We start from the raw sequence: 20462 nt of genomic DNA, 5'->3' as shown, positions 1-20462 counted from the left end.
ACTTTGCCTGGCGTCTGAGTTTTGATAAAGCCCTTGGATGGATTAAGACATATTGATTAGGACTATTCCTAAGCCCCTTCTTATTTGTTCTGGTGATGGACAGGCTGACAGACGACGTTAGACAAGAATCTCCTTGGACCGTGATGTTTGCAGATGACATTGTGATCTGGAGCGAGAACAGGGAACAGGCGGCGGAGAAACTCGAGGTGTGGAGATATGCCCTGGAAAGGAGAGGAATGAAGATCAGTCGCACCAAGACGGAATATATGTGTGTGAATGAGAGGGATCCAAGTGCAAGAGTGATGCTACAGGGAGAAGAGATAAAGAAGGTGGAGGATTTTAAGTACTTGGGGTCAACTGTCCAGAGCAATGGAGAGTGTGGGAAAGAGGCGAAGAAACGTGTCCAGGCAGGCTGGAGAAAAATGTCAGGTGTGATATGTGATAGAAGGGTTTCAGATAGGATGAAAGGAAAAGTGTATAAAACGGTGGTGAGAGCAGCCATGATGTTTGGACGGGAGACGGTGCCACTGAAGGAAAGACAGGAAGCAGAGCTGGAGGTAGCAGAGCTGAAGATGTTGAGGTTTTCTTTGGGAGTGACCAGGTTGGATAGGATCAGGAAGGAGTACATTAGAAGGACAACTCATATGAGAGGCTTTGCAGAGAAAGTCAGAGAGGCCAGACTGAGATGGTTTGGACATGTCCCTAGACATAGACGGAGTGACTATATCGGGAGAAGGATGCAGAGCCTTGAACTGCCAGGCAGGAGACAGAGAGGAAGACCCAAGAGGAGCTTTATGGATGTGGCCAAAGAGGACAAGGTAGCTGGTGTGAGAGAAGAGGATGCACAAAACCGGGATGGAGGGAGGACATTGATTCGCTGCGGCGACCCCTGAAGGGAAAAGCCCAAAGGACAAGAAGAAGAAGATCAGGACTATTCCTAGGTGTCCAGGCTGCTTTCTGAAAAGGCTCGACCTCAAACGTGCTTACGATGCAGCGATCCTCCCTATTTTCAAGTCCCACCTCAAAAGCCATCTGTTTAAAATTGCTTTCAATGTCTAGTTCAATCTGCTATTTTATTAATGGTTTTATTGTTAAGTATCCTTGGGTGTTTTGAAAGGTGCTTGAAATTAAATGTATTATTATTATTATCATAGTTGTTAATCAACCCGAATGTTGTCCATCAACAGTTCATCAATTGACTTTGCTACGATGTTAGCTCATGCTTTCCACAAGATGTTCTCTTACCAGCTTCTTATGGCTTTAGGGAAGAAATACAATAGAACGTGTATACAAGTACAAGGGAACCGAGCAGAGAGCTCGCATTGCTCAATCCATTCGGTTTTGCTGTCGTTTTCCTGGGAGAGTTCCAAAACGCCCGTGACCACGATGACCCGTTTTGTCACGCGGAGAGTCTTTATTTTTGGGTTCAGGAAAATGACCCCGATTTGCATTTTCAATGTTATCAATGTCAGTTTGGGAGAAATCGGGACATTGCTTTTCATACCTCTTTGAATCTGTTTCGGGACACGCGTAAAGCCATTGTCATTGAAATTTACTGTTGACCGTCAAGACACCCGGGGCCTGCTTTGAAAATACAAAACAAACACAAAACAATGTCAAATGGGACAATAAAGTGTTAACAACAGTTTCAAAAAGTGTCTTTGAGAGTTTTCAAAGGCGCTTAGAAATTAAATCATGTCAGGCATTTGAACACCTACAATACACTGTCTGTAAGAAAAGAATCTGTTTTAAATTAAAATTATCTAATTACGTAATTGACGTGAAACTCCATTTAAAAAGATGTCTCTCCAAAATGTTTGACTGTATGTGCATCCCGGTTGGACCTAAGCGTGCACTTTGTCAAAGGAATTATTTTGTGACAAAGGCCCTTCACAAAACAAGTATCAGGCATCCCTTCACAACATCCTTATTTGTAAAGCATAGCTGCAATTCTTTGTCCATTGACTGCATTTTTTTCCCTCAAAACCACAACATTGTAATGGTAACTATCCATGTTCACTTCCACCACATACTGTTCTTATGACAAATCATATTTTCAAACAATTTGATGGTAAAAACGACACATTAAGGGAATGTCCTTGAAACTTTAGCTCAAAGTCACCAAAGGGACAATAATGTATCAAATAAAAACGGATCAGGATAAAAGGTGAAAAATGAAGCACTTACTTCCGGTTCAGGTCAGGTCAGGAAATTTTGTAAATGTTAAATGATTTTACACGTGACAATGTTTTTACAGTATTAGTTATGTGACTAACCATTTTGATTTATAAAAGACCAAAAGGATTCTGCCAGTGACCTGATTTGGAAAGTACAGTAAAGTCTCGTTATATCGATATTCAAGGGAGTCTGAAAAAATATCGATATAACCGGGACTATCAATATATCCGACCCTGTTTGCATGTAAATTTCTCCGTGCGTGCATAGAAATAGTATCGCTATAACCGGGACTATCGATATATCCGATATCGATATAACGAGACTTTACTGTAATTAATTGTGTTTGCTTTGTTACGGTCAACGTGCGAGCCAAAATGTGACCTGTTTTAACATACCTTATATGCTGTGACAGATGTCATTTTAAATCACATGATAACATGACGAGGAACATCTTTTTTTCCTGCCATGGCAACAAATGCAGAAAGTAAATATGAAATTCGTTTGTGATCATCAGTCTTCGTTCGTACAAAATGGGTCTTAAAACAGAGAAAAAACATGAACTGTGGGGCTACTTAGGTCGGTGCTTTGACAGAACATACTGAATACGTACTTAAAAAAGTGGGTTAATGGAACCAATCAAACGTGAAAAAATAAATTATCTGGGGAAAACAATGGCTGAAAAAAATAAAAGCTCAGTACATCCCGCGGCAGGAGTAACTTGACCCCGTGGAGGATTTGATCAAAATCAGTGTGAATAAAGGAAAAAGCATTTTCTCCCTTGAAGAAAACGAAGCCATTTGCATTCAAACCAATATCAATCTGTATGCATGACTAAGTACTTTTGGCTGGCCGGCCGGCCGGCCGGCACAGTCGCCGATCCCCTCGCATGCCATACGTTAGGGCTACCAAGTACCCTCCGACCATTGCGCCAAAGGAATCGGCGGCGTTGCTGCAATTCCAGAGACGCTTCGACACGTTCCAAAAGACGGACGGCTATCACGGGTGCGCGCGGGCTTTGTAGCTCTTTCGAGTCCCCGTCGGGAGGCACAGTTGTATTCCTTCCGTACGCTTGAGCCGACGCCTAGGACACGCAGTCTTTGATACCACCGGGAGGGTCTCCGCTCGCCACCAAATTACAAAGAAGTCTGCGGCGACCCGCCTGGTAATCCTCCTCGTCGACATTGACCAACAGTTTGATGGCCTCGTGGCCCACCGCCTGCTTCAGAGAATCTGTGATGAAAACTCCTTTCAGGGCCTCTAACAACGAGCCGTTGATGTAGTCTCTCCAGAAAGCATCCAGATAGGTGAGCTCGGAGAACTTGATGTCACAGATGATGGAGCCCAAGTCTCGTGATTTGAGGATGGTGTTGGCCTGGTTGAATCGCTCAAACTGGCGCTCCACCGCCTCTTGCTTGTTGGAAAAAATGTTGCCTTGAAGGGCCGAGTCGTGCTGGCAATACTCGGCACGGACGCGTAGGCGGATATCTAGGGAAGGACGGGACGAGGTTGATCGAGGCATCAAAGAGATTCAAATATGGAAGTTGGCAAATGAAGGTGACTCTTATTGGTACTGCACAAAATGAAAACAAGTCACCAGCAGTGTTAGAGCAGTCGCTCCTCACCTTTTAGCGTTTTGGCCCTGCATTTTTCCTCTATCTATCACTGCAACAACATTTTTGTACTGAGCCCAGGCCCAGCCTTTAAAATCGAAACCAAACTAATCTCATGATGTCTTGTTTAAAACAAAGAGAAAGGTTTCCTGATATTGAGCGTTTGGACAAATCATACCACAAGTTTGCTTCTCTCTGAAGTCGGCTAAGGAATGGCTTCTCTTCCACACGCCGTTCGGGACCGAAGGAGCCGCTTTCATCCGCGATGACCCAACGTAGGGTCCTGTAGGTGTACGCCACGGCAAACATTTTCACCCAACCGTTCTCTCCCACTTTGTCTTGCGGTGATCAAAACAGAACTTGCGCGCACGCACCCACCTGTCGTTCTACGAGGCGCATTTTCCCTGCTTTTTATGGCTCCTCTCGGTGAAATGTAGCGCACGGACGTCTCCTCCAGGTACTTGTCAACGGGATCTGGGCACACTGAGGAAGGATCCGTCACACACAATTCATACGAGTGGAATGCGTCCACGAAATATGAAAGGCAAAATCTCACTATTGCCACATGACTATTCGTAGGGGGACAAACGACAAATTTGGCAACCAAGTGATACACTCAGATTGCATATTTAAGAACTATAGTCCAGTTTTTGTTTTTCAAGACACTGAAGCTGCAATTTCTTCCAAAATAAAAAGCCATGGAAATAGATCAATTAGTTATACTCCACGAGGCCGCTTTTGTTTTTATGACGTCTGATTCCGTTATATACGTGATAAGTGTTGATGTATTTTGCTGTTAAGGATGTTATAGTGCTTTTTTTCATGACAGAAACCAGTTTCTTTTTTTGAAGTCGGTATCTTCCAATGTACAAGACGCACCCCAAATGAAGGGTGTTTTTTCCATATATAAGGCGCATCGGAGTAGATGGCGCACCTTTAGGGAATGACAAGCAGTTTCCCAAATAGAAGGTATAAATCTAGAAAAGTTTTCCAAATGTGAGGCACGCCGCATTATAAGGCGCTACAGTAGAGGCTGAGGATACGCACTACTTCTTCCACAGAGGGAAATGGAGTCGGAGACCTACTTGGGAGACCTGTTGTGGCTCAATAGGACTTCACACCTGCGTATGAGGCGCAGGACAATCTTTTGAAGAAAATCAAGGCTTTTGGCTGCACCGGAAAATACGCTACTTTGTTTTTTTTTTACTTCCACATGTTTATTTTTATCCATGTTCAGTCAATCCCAATTTAGGAATGACAAGAAGACTATTTACCAGGCTGTCGTTTCTTAAGCGTGACGTAAGGCAAGAGGTCATGACGAGTGATGATCCTCAGAAGCTGGAGCACGTGTTGAAAGTTGGTCTCATCACAGCGACCCTGGCGCTCCAGCGCAAGCAAGAAATCTCGGCCGCTCCTTATGCCGCCGCGCTCGTACTCGTCAATCACATCAACGAATAAAAATGACAGTACTCTCACGTCCCGGTGAGTTAGCTGGGCTCCGATGACATCAAACATGCGGTGCAGCGAGTTCAACCCATGCGACCTGTCCACCGCCTCCTCAGGCCAGGGCTCAAAACTCCTTGACCCTTTGCTTACGCCGGAGTTGACCAAGCAGGCCGAGACCCCGCCGGTTGTGGCCAAAGTGGAGCATCCGGGCCGCCGCGCGGGAGCTCCATTGTCCAGACGGCCGGCGGTGCCACCGCTCGGATTTGAGTCAAGATGATGGGCCTGGAGATGAGGCTGGGCTGGCTGAGCGGCGTTATTGATGGCGACCTGGTGATGAAGAGCCCCGCCGTGGAGTTGAGGCTGCTGCGATGTCATCTCAGGGAGCAAAAGTGCAAGATCAGCAACTGCGGGCGGGTCTTGCTGTCTTCCACTCTGGCTAATGAGCTAGAAAAGGGGCAACACACAACAACGCCTTTCAAACGCATTGCAGCACACAAACAGAAGCATGGTGCATTTGCTTATATTTGCTGGAACTAATCCCATTTCAGTCATTTTTAGTGAGTCGAAAGCACTTTGTCGAGGTTTATTTAGTCAGAACAAGGTACGGTTTGGAAAAGTTGACTAAACAACTGCAATTTCTACGGACGGCCAAATATCAAAACCCAGTATCGGGACGACATGAGGGCACTCAACGAGTGAACATTTAATAAAAACACCACCATTTTTTTCAAGTGGTAGCGTCGTTAACATTGTTTGGAAATCACTCTGAAGCATCAACGGTGAGTCATTTCAGGGGATTCTGGTGCTGGTGGCCACCACGCTGGTATCTACCACCGTAAGCGCGCACACCTAACAAATACAATACACATTATACATGTTTTTGTTGGTAGTGATCAAAGCTAACTGTCACGCGAGTGCATGCCTTGGGTTCAGACAATACGTGAGACTGTTTCGGACACAGGCCATCATAAAGGACTAAGTGAAAGCCGATGATGAGCCGCCGTTCGCCCATGATTTGCCTGATCAAACTGTCAATCGCGCCGCTCTTATCGCGTTCTTGGTTCAATGTATAATGGAACGTGTTCTCCAACACAACAAAAGTATGCGGAAATCAGACAAGGTAGTATACCAAGTCAAAGTGGCAGTGCATCATCTGTACTTACATACGACCACAACGCAAAGCGTGTCAATCACATTTGGGATAACTCGAAGATTTGAAACAAAACGGAGCCGCGAGATACTAATTACATCTCAAACTTAAACTGGTCGCGTTACACCGTTAATATCCCAAAGTGCCATTATGGTCATAAACCATGGCGTGACACTAATCTGAAAGGCGCGTGCAATCGACTTGGCGAAACGTTGACTCGAAGGGACTCCGAGGTAGCTGTACGACAAACCGGATAAATTACGCACTTTCAAGTCACCAAAAAGAGAAAGAAAATGCAGATTTCTTATCCTCGTGACCTGGACTCTGATTGCTGCGGACGCAAGATAACCGGAGCCACGCCGTCGACAAAACAAACAAACAAATACATTAACAAACAACACTAACTGGCCGACAGTCGTTTCATGTCAAAATGGTGGCCCCAAGTCATGATGTTTGACAGCGTGCGTAAACATTAGGCCCGTGTGTGAGTCGAGAGTAGTTATCGCACCGTAGATACATGAGGATAGCTAATGCTAAACTAGCTAGCGCGTCATCTGGTGAGACTTCTTCGTGGACCAAAAATCCTTCAGATTATCTACAGAATGATGTTTGATTACATACGTTTTAAAACTCTTACTTTGTCGTAGGACAGCGCCTATCGGCCAGAAATAAGACTTATTTGGCTGTTTTTCGGCTCTTAAACACATAACAGCTGAACTTTGGGATAAAATGAAAGTACTTCCTGTTTACAATGCTGTTCATTTCCTTCCAAGCCGTATTTTTTTTCTTCCACCATTTGAATAAAACTTTATTGCAAGCCAGGATTTTACACAACTTGTTTTCTCTAACTGGCACCGATATTATAGATATGAATAGTAACGTATAAATATTCAATTATACAATTATACAATTATACATACATACATACATACATACATACATACATACATACATACATACATACATACATACATACATACATACAATAAATATACAATTTAGATGTATTAAACAGTGTACTGAAATAACAGCCTTACAGTTGAGGATGCCGAGCCTTGAACTGCCAGGCAGGAGACCGAGAGGAAGAAGGAAGGTTGTCAAAGAGGACATGAAGGCAGCTGGTGTGAGAGAAGAAGATGCACAAAACCGGCTTAGATGGAGGACAATGATTCGCTGTGCCTACCACTGAAGGGAAAAGCCCAAAGGAAAAGAAGAAGACTGAAAGAACAGCATTACATTTGTCAATAAAAGTCAAGAGACATAACGAGTTTGACGCAAACTAGATCTCAATGTGTGAGTACTGCTGTGTGTTACGATGAATTCTCTCATTTTCAGCATCAACGTCTAATCATCATAACAAGATGACATTGTGACTAACAATATGGCTGCAGTCACAGTAAAAACGGAAAGAATGTCTCTTGTCTAAACAATACTGAAAATCAAAATGTGCTTTTAGCAGCTACTTCTTACACATAATTTGCATGCGTTTTATGAGCAACACTATCAGTGGCTCATAGATAATAAAACAATGATATGGAGGGGAAATGTAGGGGAAATCTTTTCTTGTCACTTAATGAAATAAGAATAAACAATTGTTTGCCGCTGAGTGGAATATTGATGAAATATATTATTGCAAAGGCAATACTGTATACAAAATAGCTAGGAAGATCATAGGTGGGGCATATTATGAGTAAGGCATGAGCCAGAAGGAAACCATTTCTTTCTTTTCATTGAAACCGGGGTTTAAATGTAGCTCATCAACCTGGGACCTCCAAATCACTTCTCCATTTATTGAAAAAAATCATTTCAGACAAGAGAGTCCTATCACCTCCACCATGACATCCCCACTGTTAGAGGACTACTATTTCCAGTCAAGGACATGGCACACTTAAAATAGCTCTCTATCTGTAAATGTAGTTTCATGAAGGCCTCTGAACAAAGTACTATAAAACAATGTAACTAAGAAAATTAGATTACTGGTGTTACCATAGTTCATTTCAAGATGTCTTTTTTTTTTTTAAAATTTGGGTCCAGAATTGTAGCCTTTATTTTTCTTCTTCACCCATCCATTTTCAACACTGCATTTACAGATCAGGACGGCGGGGAATTGCTATTGCGGCAGACTTTGGGCGGAAGGCAGACAACACCTTGAACTGGTCATCAGTCACTCACAGGGCACATATCCAGACAAGCAATCTTTCACACCATCACTGAATGGGAACCGATACCACGCTGCCTGCAGACAAGTCAGGCCAGTGTACCGCTCAACCATTAGCATCCCGTTGTACTTCATCACTTGTGGTTTATGAATGGGCAGTTTGGCAAGTTTCTTTTAAATCAAAACTAAAATACAAATGACTGGAATTTGCTGGAAAAGACATAAATCCCAATAGCGGGCCTTCAGTAGGGCTACGTCTGAATCACTCCACAGCTGCGAGTGAGGTGTGATATTACTACACGTCCAATAGCGGGTGACATTGGCCAGGAAATAACTTGTGACTTGAAGAAACTTAATACTGTCACTAAACTGTTCCAATCTTTTCTATGAACGCGTGGGTTCATGATAACCTCATAAAATTGCAATATTATTTGCTTCGGAGCTGTCTAACCATAATGACGTCCATCTATTCTTGGAAAGTCCGTCTTGAAAATGGTTTTAACAGTATATCTGCACGCAAATCATTTTCTTCTCCTTTAGCCATTGTGAGTTGACAAATGGCTGCTACAGTGTGCGAGCTCTGGCCACGATGCTCTTCACTAGCGGCTAGTGAGACTATGATTGGCTAGTGACTAGCGGAGATTGGTCATAATTTAACATTAAACAATTGTAAAAATAATAATGATTACTGGTGATATTCCCTCTGTGTCTGCCTAATATTGCTTTTTACTTAATGTACACATGAAGCTGTTTCAGAGTAGTTCGCCCTAGTTGTCTAGTTTATGGACGCTGGCTTCCAACTTCTATTGCGATTACTTTTTTAAAAATAGTCCAGCAGTCACGGAGTTGGAATCTGAGCTTCCCCTTGTTTGAAAGATGCCCAGATAAAAGATTCTTTATTTTCTCTCTGTCACATTGCAGGCATAGCATGTAAGCAAGAGAACCCCTAAGCTAAATGTCACCTAAATCCGCCCAGCACGTCCGTGTTCCGCTTTTGCTAGGTGGCTTCTTTTGTGTTCTATTTATACGCCTCCTTTACTCTCTGTTTCTGTCAATCACTTCCCTCCCTGCAGCACTCTTCAATTTTGTGGGATGGGTCATAAGCTTTTTTGGAAAGCCATACTCCCCTAGCAGTCTGTAGCTTGAATCAGTCCCACATTTTGTCACAGCCACTGAAGGACCAGCAGCAATGGATGACGTCTATAAAGCAGCGGTAAGTACAAAGACGAGTGGATGCGTTCCGGTTGATGTTTCAGGTCAAAATAAATACACAAATCTAAATGCTTTATCTATTAAACTCGCAGCATAATATATAGGGAAATTTGCTATGGTGGCATTCAGCTTCGGAGCCATTGTGACCGGTCTACCCTTTCAATGTCAAGTCAGTGAATCATTACAGGATTGAGAACATACACACAAAACAGATCTTAGTGTTAAGGTTCATGTGATTCTCAATTAACTCTAAATGCAGTTCTGCATTCGAAAATAAGGAATCCTATTTAGATGTTTCACTCTACGTGTGCCCTGCCGTGATTGGCTGGCAACCAGTTCAGGGTGTACTGCCCAATCTGGCTGGGATAGGCTCCAGCATGGCTGTGACCCTCATGAGGATAAACACTTTGGATAATGGATGGCCTCTAGACATACAATCCAACTTTTCTAAGACTCCATAGTTGTCAAACTACAGCATCATTGCAAATTTCCCCATTGTGGGACCATTAAAGGTTTTCTGATTGTGATTCTGATGAAACGAGTTGCGGTTTGTGGGTCCCATACCCTTTTTTCTGTTCTGGGTCCCATACCCTTTTTTTCTGTTCTTTTCCTTTGGGTGACACCACATCATAACACTCCAAAGTTCTTTAGTGCAGAACAGTCATTTTAAAGGCAACTGAGGTCAACTTCCCCAGTATGACAATAGAAAAAAAAAAAAAAAAAACAAACAGCTGGACATAAAAAGAACAGCTGATGGTGCTCCAACCCAACAGACATACACGCATGTACATAACTGCATGACAATCGATCTTGGACGGACTTTCCAACAACCAGAATAGCCGGTGAAGACAGTTACATGATATATCACTGATAATACTGCTGGGTCGTGAACAGAGGAGCAGTACAGTTGATCTTTGTATTGTCTTGCTTTGTCTCTAGGTCGAGAACTTGACCGAGGAACAAAAAAATGGTGAGCAAATGAATCATTTTACTGCACTGATGGCCTCCCACTGAAAACATGCGAGGAGTTGCCTTCAGGGACAATTTGAAAACAGCTGACCAAATGCCACCCAGCAATTATTTCAAATGGCTTTAAATCAGGCCCTCGGATTACACGAATAGCCTACCACTGGAAAGAATAACAATCTTTGTAATGTAAATTTCTCCACTGTGAGACTAATAAAGGCATATCCAATCCAATCTTTGGGTTAGTGAGGACATTCTGTATCTTGGGCTCTTGTTCCCAAGTAGAGGTATCAAAAGTACTCACATTCACTATCCAAGTAGAACTACAGAAAAGAGCTACTGATTGAAACCCCTTGTGAGAAGCTTGGCGGCTCAAGATGGGCTCAGAGTTGAGGATCAAGAGGAGCCAGATGACAGATCATTTGTACTAGAAATTGAGGTGGGCTCTCCTCTCGCTGCATCACCCATTTGGTTAAAAAAATCTCCTCAGTGGCAAACCCCCACGAGTGGATGAGATCTAGCCAGAGTGCATTACAGGCTCTGGATGTGCTGGAGCTGTCCGTGTTGACACACTTGTCTAACATCGCATGGACATCTGGGGGAGTGGCTCTGGATTGGCAAATCAGGGCTAGTATGTTCCAACGACGGAGGAATCACACAACTCAGCCTTCTTAGTAAAATTTGCACTGAAGCAAATATTCCAGCTTGCAACTTGAACAGTTTTTTTTTTTCATGTCACTGTATACATTGAAAATCTGTTGTCAGCCACTATCAATGTCTGCGTGTCCCACAGAGTTCAAAGCTGCCTTCGACATCTTCATCCAAGATGCTGAGGACGGATGCATCAGCACAAAGGAACTGGGGAAGGTGATGAGGATGCTGGGACAAAATCCCACGCCTGAAGAACTTCAGGAGATGATTGATGAGGTGGACGAAGATGGTATGTCGGCGCTCGCTGAGTGTGATACAACATTTTCATGATCTTGTCAACTCTCAATGTACTTCGAGTGCACAAAAATAATAGCTATAAGAAAATTACATTTGGATCATGAATGGATTTAATCCAATTTATCTGAAAATACATCTATCCATCAACAGGCAGTGGCACAGTTGACTTTGATGAGTTCTTGGTCATGATGGTCCGCTGTATGAAGGAGGAGAGCAAAGGAAAACCAGAAGAGGAGCTTGCTGAACTTTTCCGAATGTTTGACAAGTACGCCTCTCTTTTTAAGTGTCAGCCAACATTGCACATTATGAGTCAAGCCAAAGCCTTTCTGAAAAAACTCTGTACTGTGTTGAGGAACGGCGACGGCTACATCGATCTGGAGGAGCTTAAGGCCATGCTAGAGTCCACTGGAGAATCCATCACTGAAGATGACATTGAGGAACTGATGAAGGACGGAGATAAAAACAATGACGGCAAAATTGATTATGATGGTACGTGATTATTCTTCTTCTTCTTTGAAAAGTAAGTGTGAAGAAAATGTTCATCTCGATACCTTGCTGGACTATTCTGTCCAACAGAATTCCTGGAGTTCATGAAAGGTGTTGAGTGAAGGACGGAGATGGAGGTCAAACAACGGCCATTTCTTGCCTTCCTCCCGCTGCAGGAATTGCTGTAGATTGGACACTTTCCGGCCTGTCCTTGAAGCGTCCTTGTGTCTTCAGCAGGCATCCAAACTCCTTGCCAACTCGTATGAAAAATAACTTCAGTGATGCTCCAAGATTGTTTGACAAATTCCCCGGGACACAAACCATATTTGAAATAAAAGCATTTTCAAAATCTCTTCATTTCAAAAACATTTTTGGGAGCTAAGCAAAGAAATAATAAACAACAGAAGTAGTGCGAGCATTTCTCTTCGGCCAGCGCAGGTAAATAAAAAGCCACTGTCACAACACGTGAAAGCGGGACTGTGACACTACGATTCAAAACAATACTTCATGGAATTTCTGAGCAACAGTCATTCGATTGTGAATCAATGGGTAGAATTCAACATCATGATATAGGATTGCCGTGTCCACGCTTTATCTGCTCTCTCCTGCGTTTCATCGACGTTGCATCATGAGCATGAAAACAAATCAAAACATGTACCGCTCATTGTAATTTAGGCGGAAAGGTTCTGCCGCTCAAGATAAAACTGCACATGACAAGGACAGACAAAAATCATCGGAGCCATTCTATATTTTGCCAACTAAAATGATGTTGAAGTTGAGAAACGTTGACAAATCACACTACTTACTGGTAGTCATTCAGTTCTTTAGAATACACAAAAAAAGTACAAGGCCCCTACTTGGTCATTCAATCAAAGTCCAGACGGGAGCCCTTTTTTCAGCAGAGTCGAAAGGAAGCTCCCCAGGTCTTCATCCTGATGGAAACAACAATTAAAGGAGGGATCCAAAGTCACGTATCGGAAGCCCCGACCCAATCACTTACAACCAAAGTGGGGCCTCGGTGTCATAGAGGATGCTCGACTTTTATTTGCTTGTCCAGTTGACAAGACTCACTGTGGGCCATTGCGGCCTCAGGGTAGTTTACCTGATAACTCCAGGAAAGCAGGATGACCTTTGTGTTCGCTTCCTCTGGCGAAGAAGACACTTTGATGACGATGGACTCCACCATGACGGTACCGTCGGAAAGGTGCTGGATGGCGTAACCCTTTAAGACGCTGCAGCGAGGAAAAAGATGAACACAGTCTGCTATTCGGAACGTTTACTTCCCAGCCACGTTGTTGCCGTCTTATTGTCTGAATGTCACGGATAGAATTGAGTGGAATACTCTAGTGTTCTATGCAAAATCTGTGGAAGATGTTGAGTGGCTCCGTTTACTGTCTGGATTGGAAATGGATACATGTGATGCTGCTTCTAAATCAAAGGTTTCAAACTCATTTTTTGTCACGGTTTCCTCTCGGGGCTCCTTCTGAATTTGGCCAAGCCGTTAGAATGTTTCATCCCCTCCACATATTACATCTGGAGCGCACAACTAGTTGAGGATAGTTTGAATGCCGCTGTGTCCATGACCATTTTGTGTTTGGGAGCCTTTTACCGAGTAGCTTCCTCTTTAGAAAGTTGATCGAGTTGCGTGTTCTGTCGCAAGAAGGGGACACGAGCCAGTAGCTTCTTGTGCCGGTCTCAAGCCCGAATAAATACGGAGGCTTGCGTTAGGAAGGGCACGTGACGTCAAAGCTTGGCCAAAACAAACATGCCAATCAAACCTCTGAAGATGGAGGACACCGATTGGCCGTGGCGACGACCCCTTGAAGGGAAAAGCCCAAAAGGAAAAGAAGAAGTTTTCAAATTGGAAGTAACACATAATGACAGTTATTGTGGTTTATATGGGGCAATTTGACATTTTGGTTTAGACTTTAGCAAGCATCCTAGAAGGTTTATTTGCTTCTGCGGGCCGAATAAAATGATGCGGTGGGCCAGATTTGGCCCCCGGGCCTTGACTTTGACACCGGTGCTCTAAATTGTGGACTTGACTCTTGGAGAAAAATGTCATAAAATAATAGCAACATAGCACTGCGTTGGCCCAAAAGATGCCAGCTCACTGAGCATCATTATTCGGCACTAAGAAGATGTCAATCAGACTCTGACGAAGACGGAAGTATACGCCCAAACACGGCAGGTCACTGAACCCCTAAAAAAAGCCACCGTCTAGAAGAAAAGAAGCTGTTGTAAATTAAAATGGACTTAACACGACTATAGACTCTTCTCGACTTTGGAACAGATTTATAAAAAAAAAAGGTCCCTTTCAACAAACAAAACTATGAAAGAGAAGAGAAAAAAGAGGGAGCGGAAAACGCCACAAGTGTCTTGCAAAAGTGCATACGTATTTATATTATTAATAGTGCCACAAATGAATGTATCAGGTGAAGTTGCAATTTCTGACAGCAAACAACAAGAAAAGACTCGCTTCCCTCCGGACGCAGAACATACGGCCTTGAAAACAACAACAATCAATTGCACAAAGTTCCACGCTGACCTCTTGAGGTGCGTATATATTCTTCGAAGCGCGTCAGGGTCGCTGTGCGGGTCGTGGAGCTGCACGCGACAGGTGAATCGCAGCTGATGCTCGTTGAGTCCCAGCTCCTTTAAGGCTTGTTCCGACGACAGCAGTTTGAGACTCTGTGCCCGGCCGGGGGAAAGATAGCATTGTCACAGAAAGGCCCAGTTCTTTCCGCACCGTCACAAGAGACGCCAAATCGGGTTGGGGAAATAGTGTGTCCGTGCAAACGTCGTCTTTTTCAGCTTTGAATGACAAATTGTCTCCAATGTTTTCAATTCTGCCTCAGGGCCAGCTCACAGCTGGGACGCGCTAGCGGCCCCTAATCATGTCGTCAATGCCGCTCGCTCTGAATGAACGTAGCGTCTTGTCCGGTGGATAAGGCACAACGGACTACAAGGCGCGCCCCCAATGAATGGTGTATTTTCAAAAAAAAAGTCAGTACATAAAGACTATAAGGCGCACCTTTGACAAATGGAAAAAGGTTTCCAAATATAAATCACGCCACGAGATAAATCATACGGCGGCCTTACGCACTACTAAAGGAATTGGGGTCGGTGGCTGCTGACAGTTGTTGAGAGACCTGGTTTAACTCAACATTACTTCAGAAATAAGGATAAGGCGCACCCGCGTATAAGGCGCACCCGCGTATAAGGCGCACCCGCGTATAAGGCGCATGGTCATCTTTTGAAGAAAATCAAGGCTTTTGGGTGTGCCTTATACACCGGAAAATACGGTCATAATATTTGTACAGTCCTATTTCACAGTTTTTGAGTTGGTTGCTCATCCATAACGTGCTTTGCGATTGTCTGGCAACCGGTTCAAGGTGTCCCCCCCACCTCCTGCTCCAAGACAACTGTGCTAGTCGCGCGCGCGCATGCGTGCCCGCGATCCTCATCGGCATAAGAGGATGAGAAAACAGATAGTTGGTCATTCCGCTGCGGTGGCTGCAATTTCAACTTACATTATCTTTCATGATGAGGGTCCCGTGCATGATGCGAGGTTTTTTGGGATCGGGTAGAGGCCCTGAAACAACACAAGGTGCAATTCGTTGCTGACCAGCATCTTTCGGAAGTCACGTTTCCAAACACGCACAAATGTGGCTGCGGTCTGCCTTGAGTAAATGCACAAACATATACTTTTAGGAAAGACAATTGTCGTGTGCCACCTGCATCCTTTCTTTTCCGTGGACTTTTTGCAACACAAAAAGACGCATTGAAAAGGCATTGATAGGAGAAACAGCGATGGTGTCTTTTTGAGAAGTACGCCGCATCTCCGAGGACGAGAGACTCACCGCCTAGCGCCATTTCCCTCTTGAGAAGGTTGAGTGACATATCAACCGGAACTTTGGGATTGGTCGTCAGCGTTGTCGTCTCACCGTTAGCCGGCATGTAGCAGTCGATACCTGCCGCGGCGCAGCAGACGCGGACGGTCACGCGATGCCCAAAGGCAAGCAAACGTGTCAATTGTACGAGATCTACTAACTGAACTCCTGCTCGATCTTCCCCTTGAGGAATTCCATCTTGACGGCCTCGCCGTGCACCAGCAGCATGTTGAGAGGCTCAGCCATGCGGATGAGCTGCATGATGCCTTTGGCGTCGGCGTGGGCGCTAAAGGACATGTACTCCACCTGCAGCTTCACGTCCAACTGGGAGCATCACCATGCGGTCTTCAGTCAAGGTCAGGTCAATGTCACGTGACATTGCGGTTTGACTTTTACTTTAGTGGTGTTTTCGTGAGTTGCATTCGACTCGGAGTCATTGCTATTCTAGCTCAACGTTCAAGTCTTCATGTTCAGCTTGGCAGATCCGATGCCTTTTCACTCGGCATTTAGTAAGACGATTTAGTAGTGTTCCGTCAGTGAAAGCGTTTATTGCGGATAGCTTAAGTTCCCGCAAGCGCAAAAACATTTGATTGGAGAGCCTCATCGCATCAGAAAAGCAGAGGGGAAGGAATGATTTGGTGTTATTTTGCCAGACTTGACAGCGTGAGGATAACGCAGGAATCCTTCATAAAGGTCGTGTCTCTCAAGCTTTGGAGACACACCGCAAAAGATGGCATGCAGAGAGTCGTTGAAGAACCGCTCGGCCTGAAACATGACCTCAAAGCGCTCCTTGAGTTACCGTCGGGCGTAGCTCATAAAAGTCATTCAATTATTCCAATTCCAGCAGAGTCGGTCGTCAACGATGCCCCATTTCGGCTTTTATTTCATTTCATTCATGGATTGCTTTTCTTGCGCAAGTCAGTTGCACACATGTGAACAGAAGCAACGGACTGAATGGAGAGTGTGAGCCGACCTTACTTTGCTGCAGCTTGCAGATAATATCAATGTGACTTTCTTGATACTTGCGCTTGCATGTACAGTTTGTTTCATGAAACGGTTTTGCACATTTACAGTCTACTGTTGACATTTTTATTTGACTATGCTGAGAATATCTTGTTTTTCTATCCCTTCGCCCCATCCCCCTTTCAAATTGCTGCAGCGGACTGCAAATGTCCCCATTGTGGGACGAATCAAGCTTTTCTGATTCTGATATGAGCACATTAATCGGCATCCAAAACAACTCGGCAGACAGTTGACCTTTTGTGTTTGCGACCGGTCTAAATAGTGATTATTTACCGCTTAGTTTTCTTTGAGACAGGAATGTTTAGTGAGTGGCACGAATGAGGACATTTTGTTCAAGTTGTGCTTTTAAACTGCAGCGACTGTTGATCGGCCTGCTGCGGCTTGCTACGCTGGCCAAATGATAACGACCATGATCCACCCATGGCGGTACGACACCGACGCGATTGTGCTACTTTATGCGCTTGACATTGAATGGTTCGGGGAAGGTGGGAGGGGGGCATGCCTATCAAATGTCCAGTCATTTGGAACGCAGAACTCCAACTTACTGTCGCTCTGCCCTCCATCTCCAATTTCCTATGACCATTCAGAATCTTGTGTCCAATCGTTCCTTGTACGCAGTAGCCCGGCATGATGACCTGCAGAGATCAAAAATGTCTTCATACACCAAGCGTCTTGACTGGATCATGTCCTCTTTGATTATTTTCAAGACACGCACCATGTTCTTGTCATTGCCAGCCCATTTCTTGAAGATCTGCAACGACTGTCCGGCGTGCAGCATTCCTGGCGTTGCAAACACCACCTGACAATTTGTTCACCCCCGTTTAGCTTCTTCATTGTTTTCAGTCATCAGACAATTCCTGAAAGTGAGGACGACTAAACAAAAGACTACTCGCCATTGGTCCTGGATTGTCGGCATAGGAGCGGTCGAAGGGTTTGATGTGCTTGAATTCAAACATGTTCCTCTGCACAAATGTTTTCCTGATCTTCTGGTTGGTCCACGTGATGAACAGCTTGTAATAATGATTGGCTTTCTCAGTCAGCCCGGTGGAGAAGTAAATGGGAGCCTTCAAATTCATTCTCTCCCTGTCAATGGGAGCCAATTAACATTGTTTTCTCACCCGGACGTTGTTTTGCTCTTTGTGCAATTTACCAAAATGTTTCCAAAAGAATGCAAAGTTCCTGAGCTCTTCCAAGGGCAAACACCGGGATGAGAACCTGGACAAAAATGCGTTTTGTCCATCGAGAAATGCTCCACGTGTGTTAAACCATACTTTTCCTCCTCGTTCGATGGATTCGTGAACTTTTTTCAGGAAGTCTCTCTCTCTGCACCTCTTGGAGTCCCGGATGGTGGTGGCATAAGTTGATTCTGAGATGAGAATGTCTGGACGGCACTTGTCGATCCAAGCGGCGCTGCCAACATGCAAGGCAACAACCAAGGCGTCAACACTAAGTTGTCTGACTTCAACCAATAAAACACTGGAGATGTGGCGTGAATGTTGACTTCAATCCTGATCAATACACAACCAACATTTCAGCAGCAACTCTGCTGCTAGGTAAATGCTTTCAAAACTATTTCTGTTGACTGGAGAGAATAAGACAAGAAGAAGGCAGGTAACGTACCCCAAATGTCTGTCTGGTGTCATGTTGTAGTCGCCCTACAAGAGACGAGACAGTACATGTGACTCCAAGCTGATGCTTCACGTGAGGCTTTCAGGGCAGGATTTCCAATTTGAACTTTTGAAGCAACGGTTCAAGTTAGTCGTTCAAACTCGAGTGAAAATGTCAGGGCTAAAATTCTTTCCAACAAACAGGGCTGACTGAAAAGTCCCAAGGTATGACTTTCACAGTCGGCTTACTCGGTTGACACCGGTTTCTATTTGTTGAATCTTTGTGTGCGACAAATGTGGAGTGGTATACAGTATTGGTCAAGGCAAACGGACTGGGCTCTTTTCTCTTGAAAATTCGGACTCACGGTGTAGACCACCGACTCCGAGCCCACTTTGATGTGCACCATGGCGGCGCCCAGAACGTGGCCGGCATAGTATGCCTTAATCTCCAATTCGTCATCCACCTACACAAAGACGCACGCACGCACGCAAGCGTCTCAATTAAAAAGAGAATTGAAAGATGACGCGGCGGGGTTTTAATAGGTCAGCCGTTCAGAGCCCACCTGGACAGTCTGGTGAAGGTTCAGCGGAATGACTTTCTTCATGCAGTCCTTGATCATCTGCGAGGTGAAGAAGTTGGTCTCTCCCTTTTTGTCTACTGTAATCTTGCGGAAGTCCTCCAACAGGATGGGGCAGATGGCCTTGGTGGGATGTGTCATGTAGATGGGCCCGTCGTATCCCACCATCTCGCTCATGTAGGGCAGAGCGCCACAGTGGTCCAAGTGGAAATGGCTGCCAAGAGCAGAGACATCTTTTTAGAGGTTATCTTAGCAGGTTATCAAGATATGATAGCGGTTGAAACCAACCTGATGATGACACAATCCAAAAAGTCTGTTAACCTCCCATTCTGAATGATGTATGAGAAGTCCGGGAAGCGCCTCTGGAATGACAATGTTGGGTTACTTTCTCCAAAGGGAATGCCACACGAGGAGCTTAAAGTTTGGATTTAGACAAATCAGCAGTTATCAGGGGGTGGACTTTAGCTGTCACGTCTGTAGCGTGTGAACTATGTATTTTGGTGAACTATGTTAGCAGAGTAAACGCACATCGTCATTGTATCCCATGTGCATGCCGCAATCCAGCATGATGTTTTTGCCTCCGATGGAGACGATGATGCAGCTGCGTCCAACATCTTGTCCAGCACCTTGAATTAAAAAAAGACAAATAGGGAAGAACATCACAACAAACAATAATAAGACATGACATAACTGGTGTTGTTAGCATCTATGCTAAAATCTTCTGCAAAAAATCCACGAGCCAAAACTTCCAGATATTTGAAACTGCTACATCAGACTAACGTCATCCTAAATTTTACTCTAACTCACCATTAAAAAATGAATAGGCTGTATCTAAAAGTCGCTTTCTGACAAAAAAAAACGACGATGTTAACTCGCAAGTGAACTCACCCAGCGGTGTCACTTTGATTTCGGGCATTTTCTCGCCCCCTTTTTAAGAGAAGGAACGAAAGCGATCCGAACTTCCGATTATAAACAAATAATCATTATAAAAAAGAATCGCTCATTGTCTTTAGTCCTGTAAATGTGTGCAATTTCGTGGATTTCGCACTCATTGAGTCAAGTTATTCAAACACACCAATAATGTAGCAGGTTCCGGGCTTGGTTTCAAAATATATTTTATGTCGCTGTAAGTAAAGTTCAAATGTTGCGATGACGATGATGATATAAATACGGCAATTAATGCAAACCGTTCACACAAAATATGAGC

General features: G+C 44.3%; 3 protein-coding genes across 7 annotated transcripts; 1 reads left to right on the top strand and 2 right to left on the bottom strand.

Moving 5' to 3' along the window:
• Nucleotides 1–2538: 2538 nt before the first annotated feature.
• dedd (death effector domain containing) lies at nucleotides 2539–7151 on the bottom strand. 5 transcript variants are annotated; one of them, XM_089015587.1, is made up of 5 exons: nucleotides 7022–7151; nucleotides 5063–5678; nucleotides 4167–4271; nucleotides 3967–4071; nucleotides 2539–3663 (listed from the first exon to the last, which is right to left on the bottom strand). In XM_089015587.1, the coding sequence occupies exons 2-5, from the start codon at nucleotides 5607–5609 to the stop codon at nucleotides 3260–3262; spliced, it is 1161 nt and encodes a 386-aa protein (XP_088871713.1). In that variant the 5' UTR covers nucleotides 5610–5678; nucleotides 7022–7151; the 3' UTR covers nucleotides 2539–3259. The 5 variants fall into 5 exon arrangements, with proteins under 5 accessions (XP_088871713.1, XP_088871721.1, XP_088871738.1 ...); XM_089015595.1 differs by having other exon boundaries at nucleotides 7006–7115; XM_089015612.1 differs by lacking the exon at nucleotides 7022–7151 and adding an exon at nucleotides 6790–6899.
• Nucleotides 7152–9627: 2476 nt separating this feature from the next.
• LOC148904200 (troponin C, slow skeletal and cardiac muscles-like) lies at nucleotides 9628–12506 on the top strand. Its single transcript, XM_089015562.1, has 6 exons — nucleotides 9628–9755; nucleotides 10694–10724; nucleotides 11514–11660; nucleotides 11819–11933; nucleotides 12021–12157; nucleotides 12245–12506. Exons 1-6 carry the CDS (start codon nucleotides 9732–9734, stop codon nucleotides 12274–12276), a joined length of 486 nt encoding a protein of 161 aa, XP_088871688.1. The 5' UTR covers nucleotides 9628–9731; the 3' UTR covers nucleotides 12277–12506.
• ints11 (integrator complex subunit 11) lies at nucleotides 12244–20345 on the bottom strand. The gene is made up of 17 exons (XM_089015576.1): nucleotides 20144–20345; nucleotides 19784–19881; nucleotides 19544–19617; nucleotides 19241–19469; nucleotides 19043–19141; nucleotides 18691–18725; nucleotides 18342–18480; nucleotides 18221–18285; nucleotides 17964–18153; nucleotides 17786–17869; nucleotides 17616–17705; nucleotides 16209–16371; nucleotides 16018–16128; nucleotides 15688–15749; nucleotides 14703–14845; nucleotides 13257–13386; nucleotides 12244–13086 (listed from the first exon to the last, which is right to left on the bottom strand). Exons 1-17 carry the CDS (start codon nucleotides 20169–20171, stop codon nucleotides 13024–13026), a joined length of 1803 nt encoding a protein of 600 aa, XP_088871702.1. The 5' UTR covers nucleotides 20172–20345; the 3' UTR covers nucleotides 12244–13023.
• Nucleotides 20346–20462: the final 117 nt, after the last annotated feature.

The sequence above is a fragment of the Hippocampus bargibanti genome, linkage group LG01 (genome assembly GCF_051943395.1).
Source record: "Hippocampus bargibanti isolate YZ-2025 linkage group LG01, ASM5194339v1, whole genome shotgun sequence".
Lineage (NCBI taxonomy): Eukaryota > Metazoa > Chordata > Actinopteri > Syngnathiformes > Syngnathidae > Hippocampus > Hippocampus bargibanti.
This window is presented reverse-complemented; position numbering and strand designations above follow the sequence as displayed.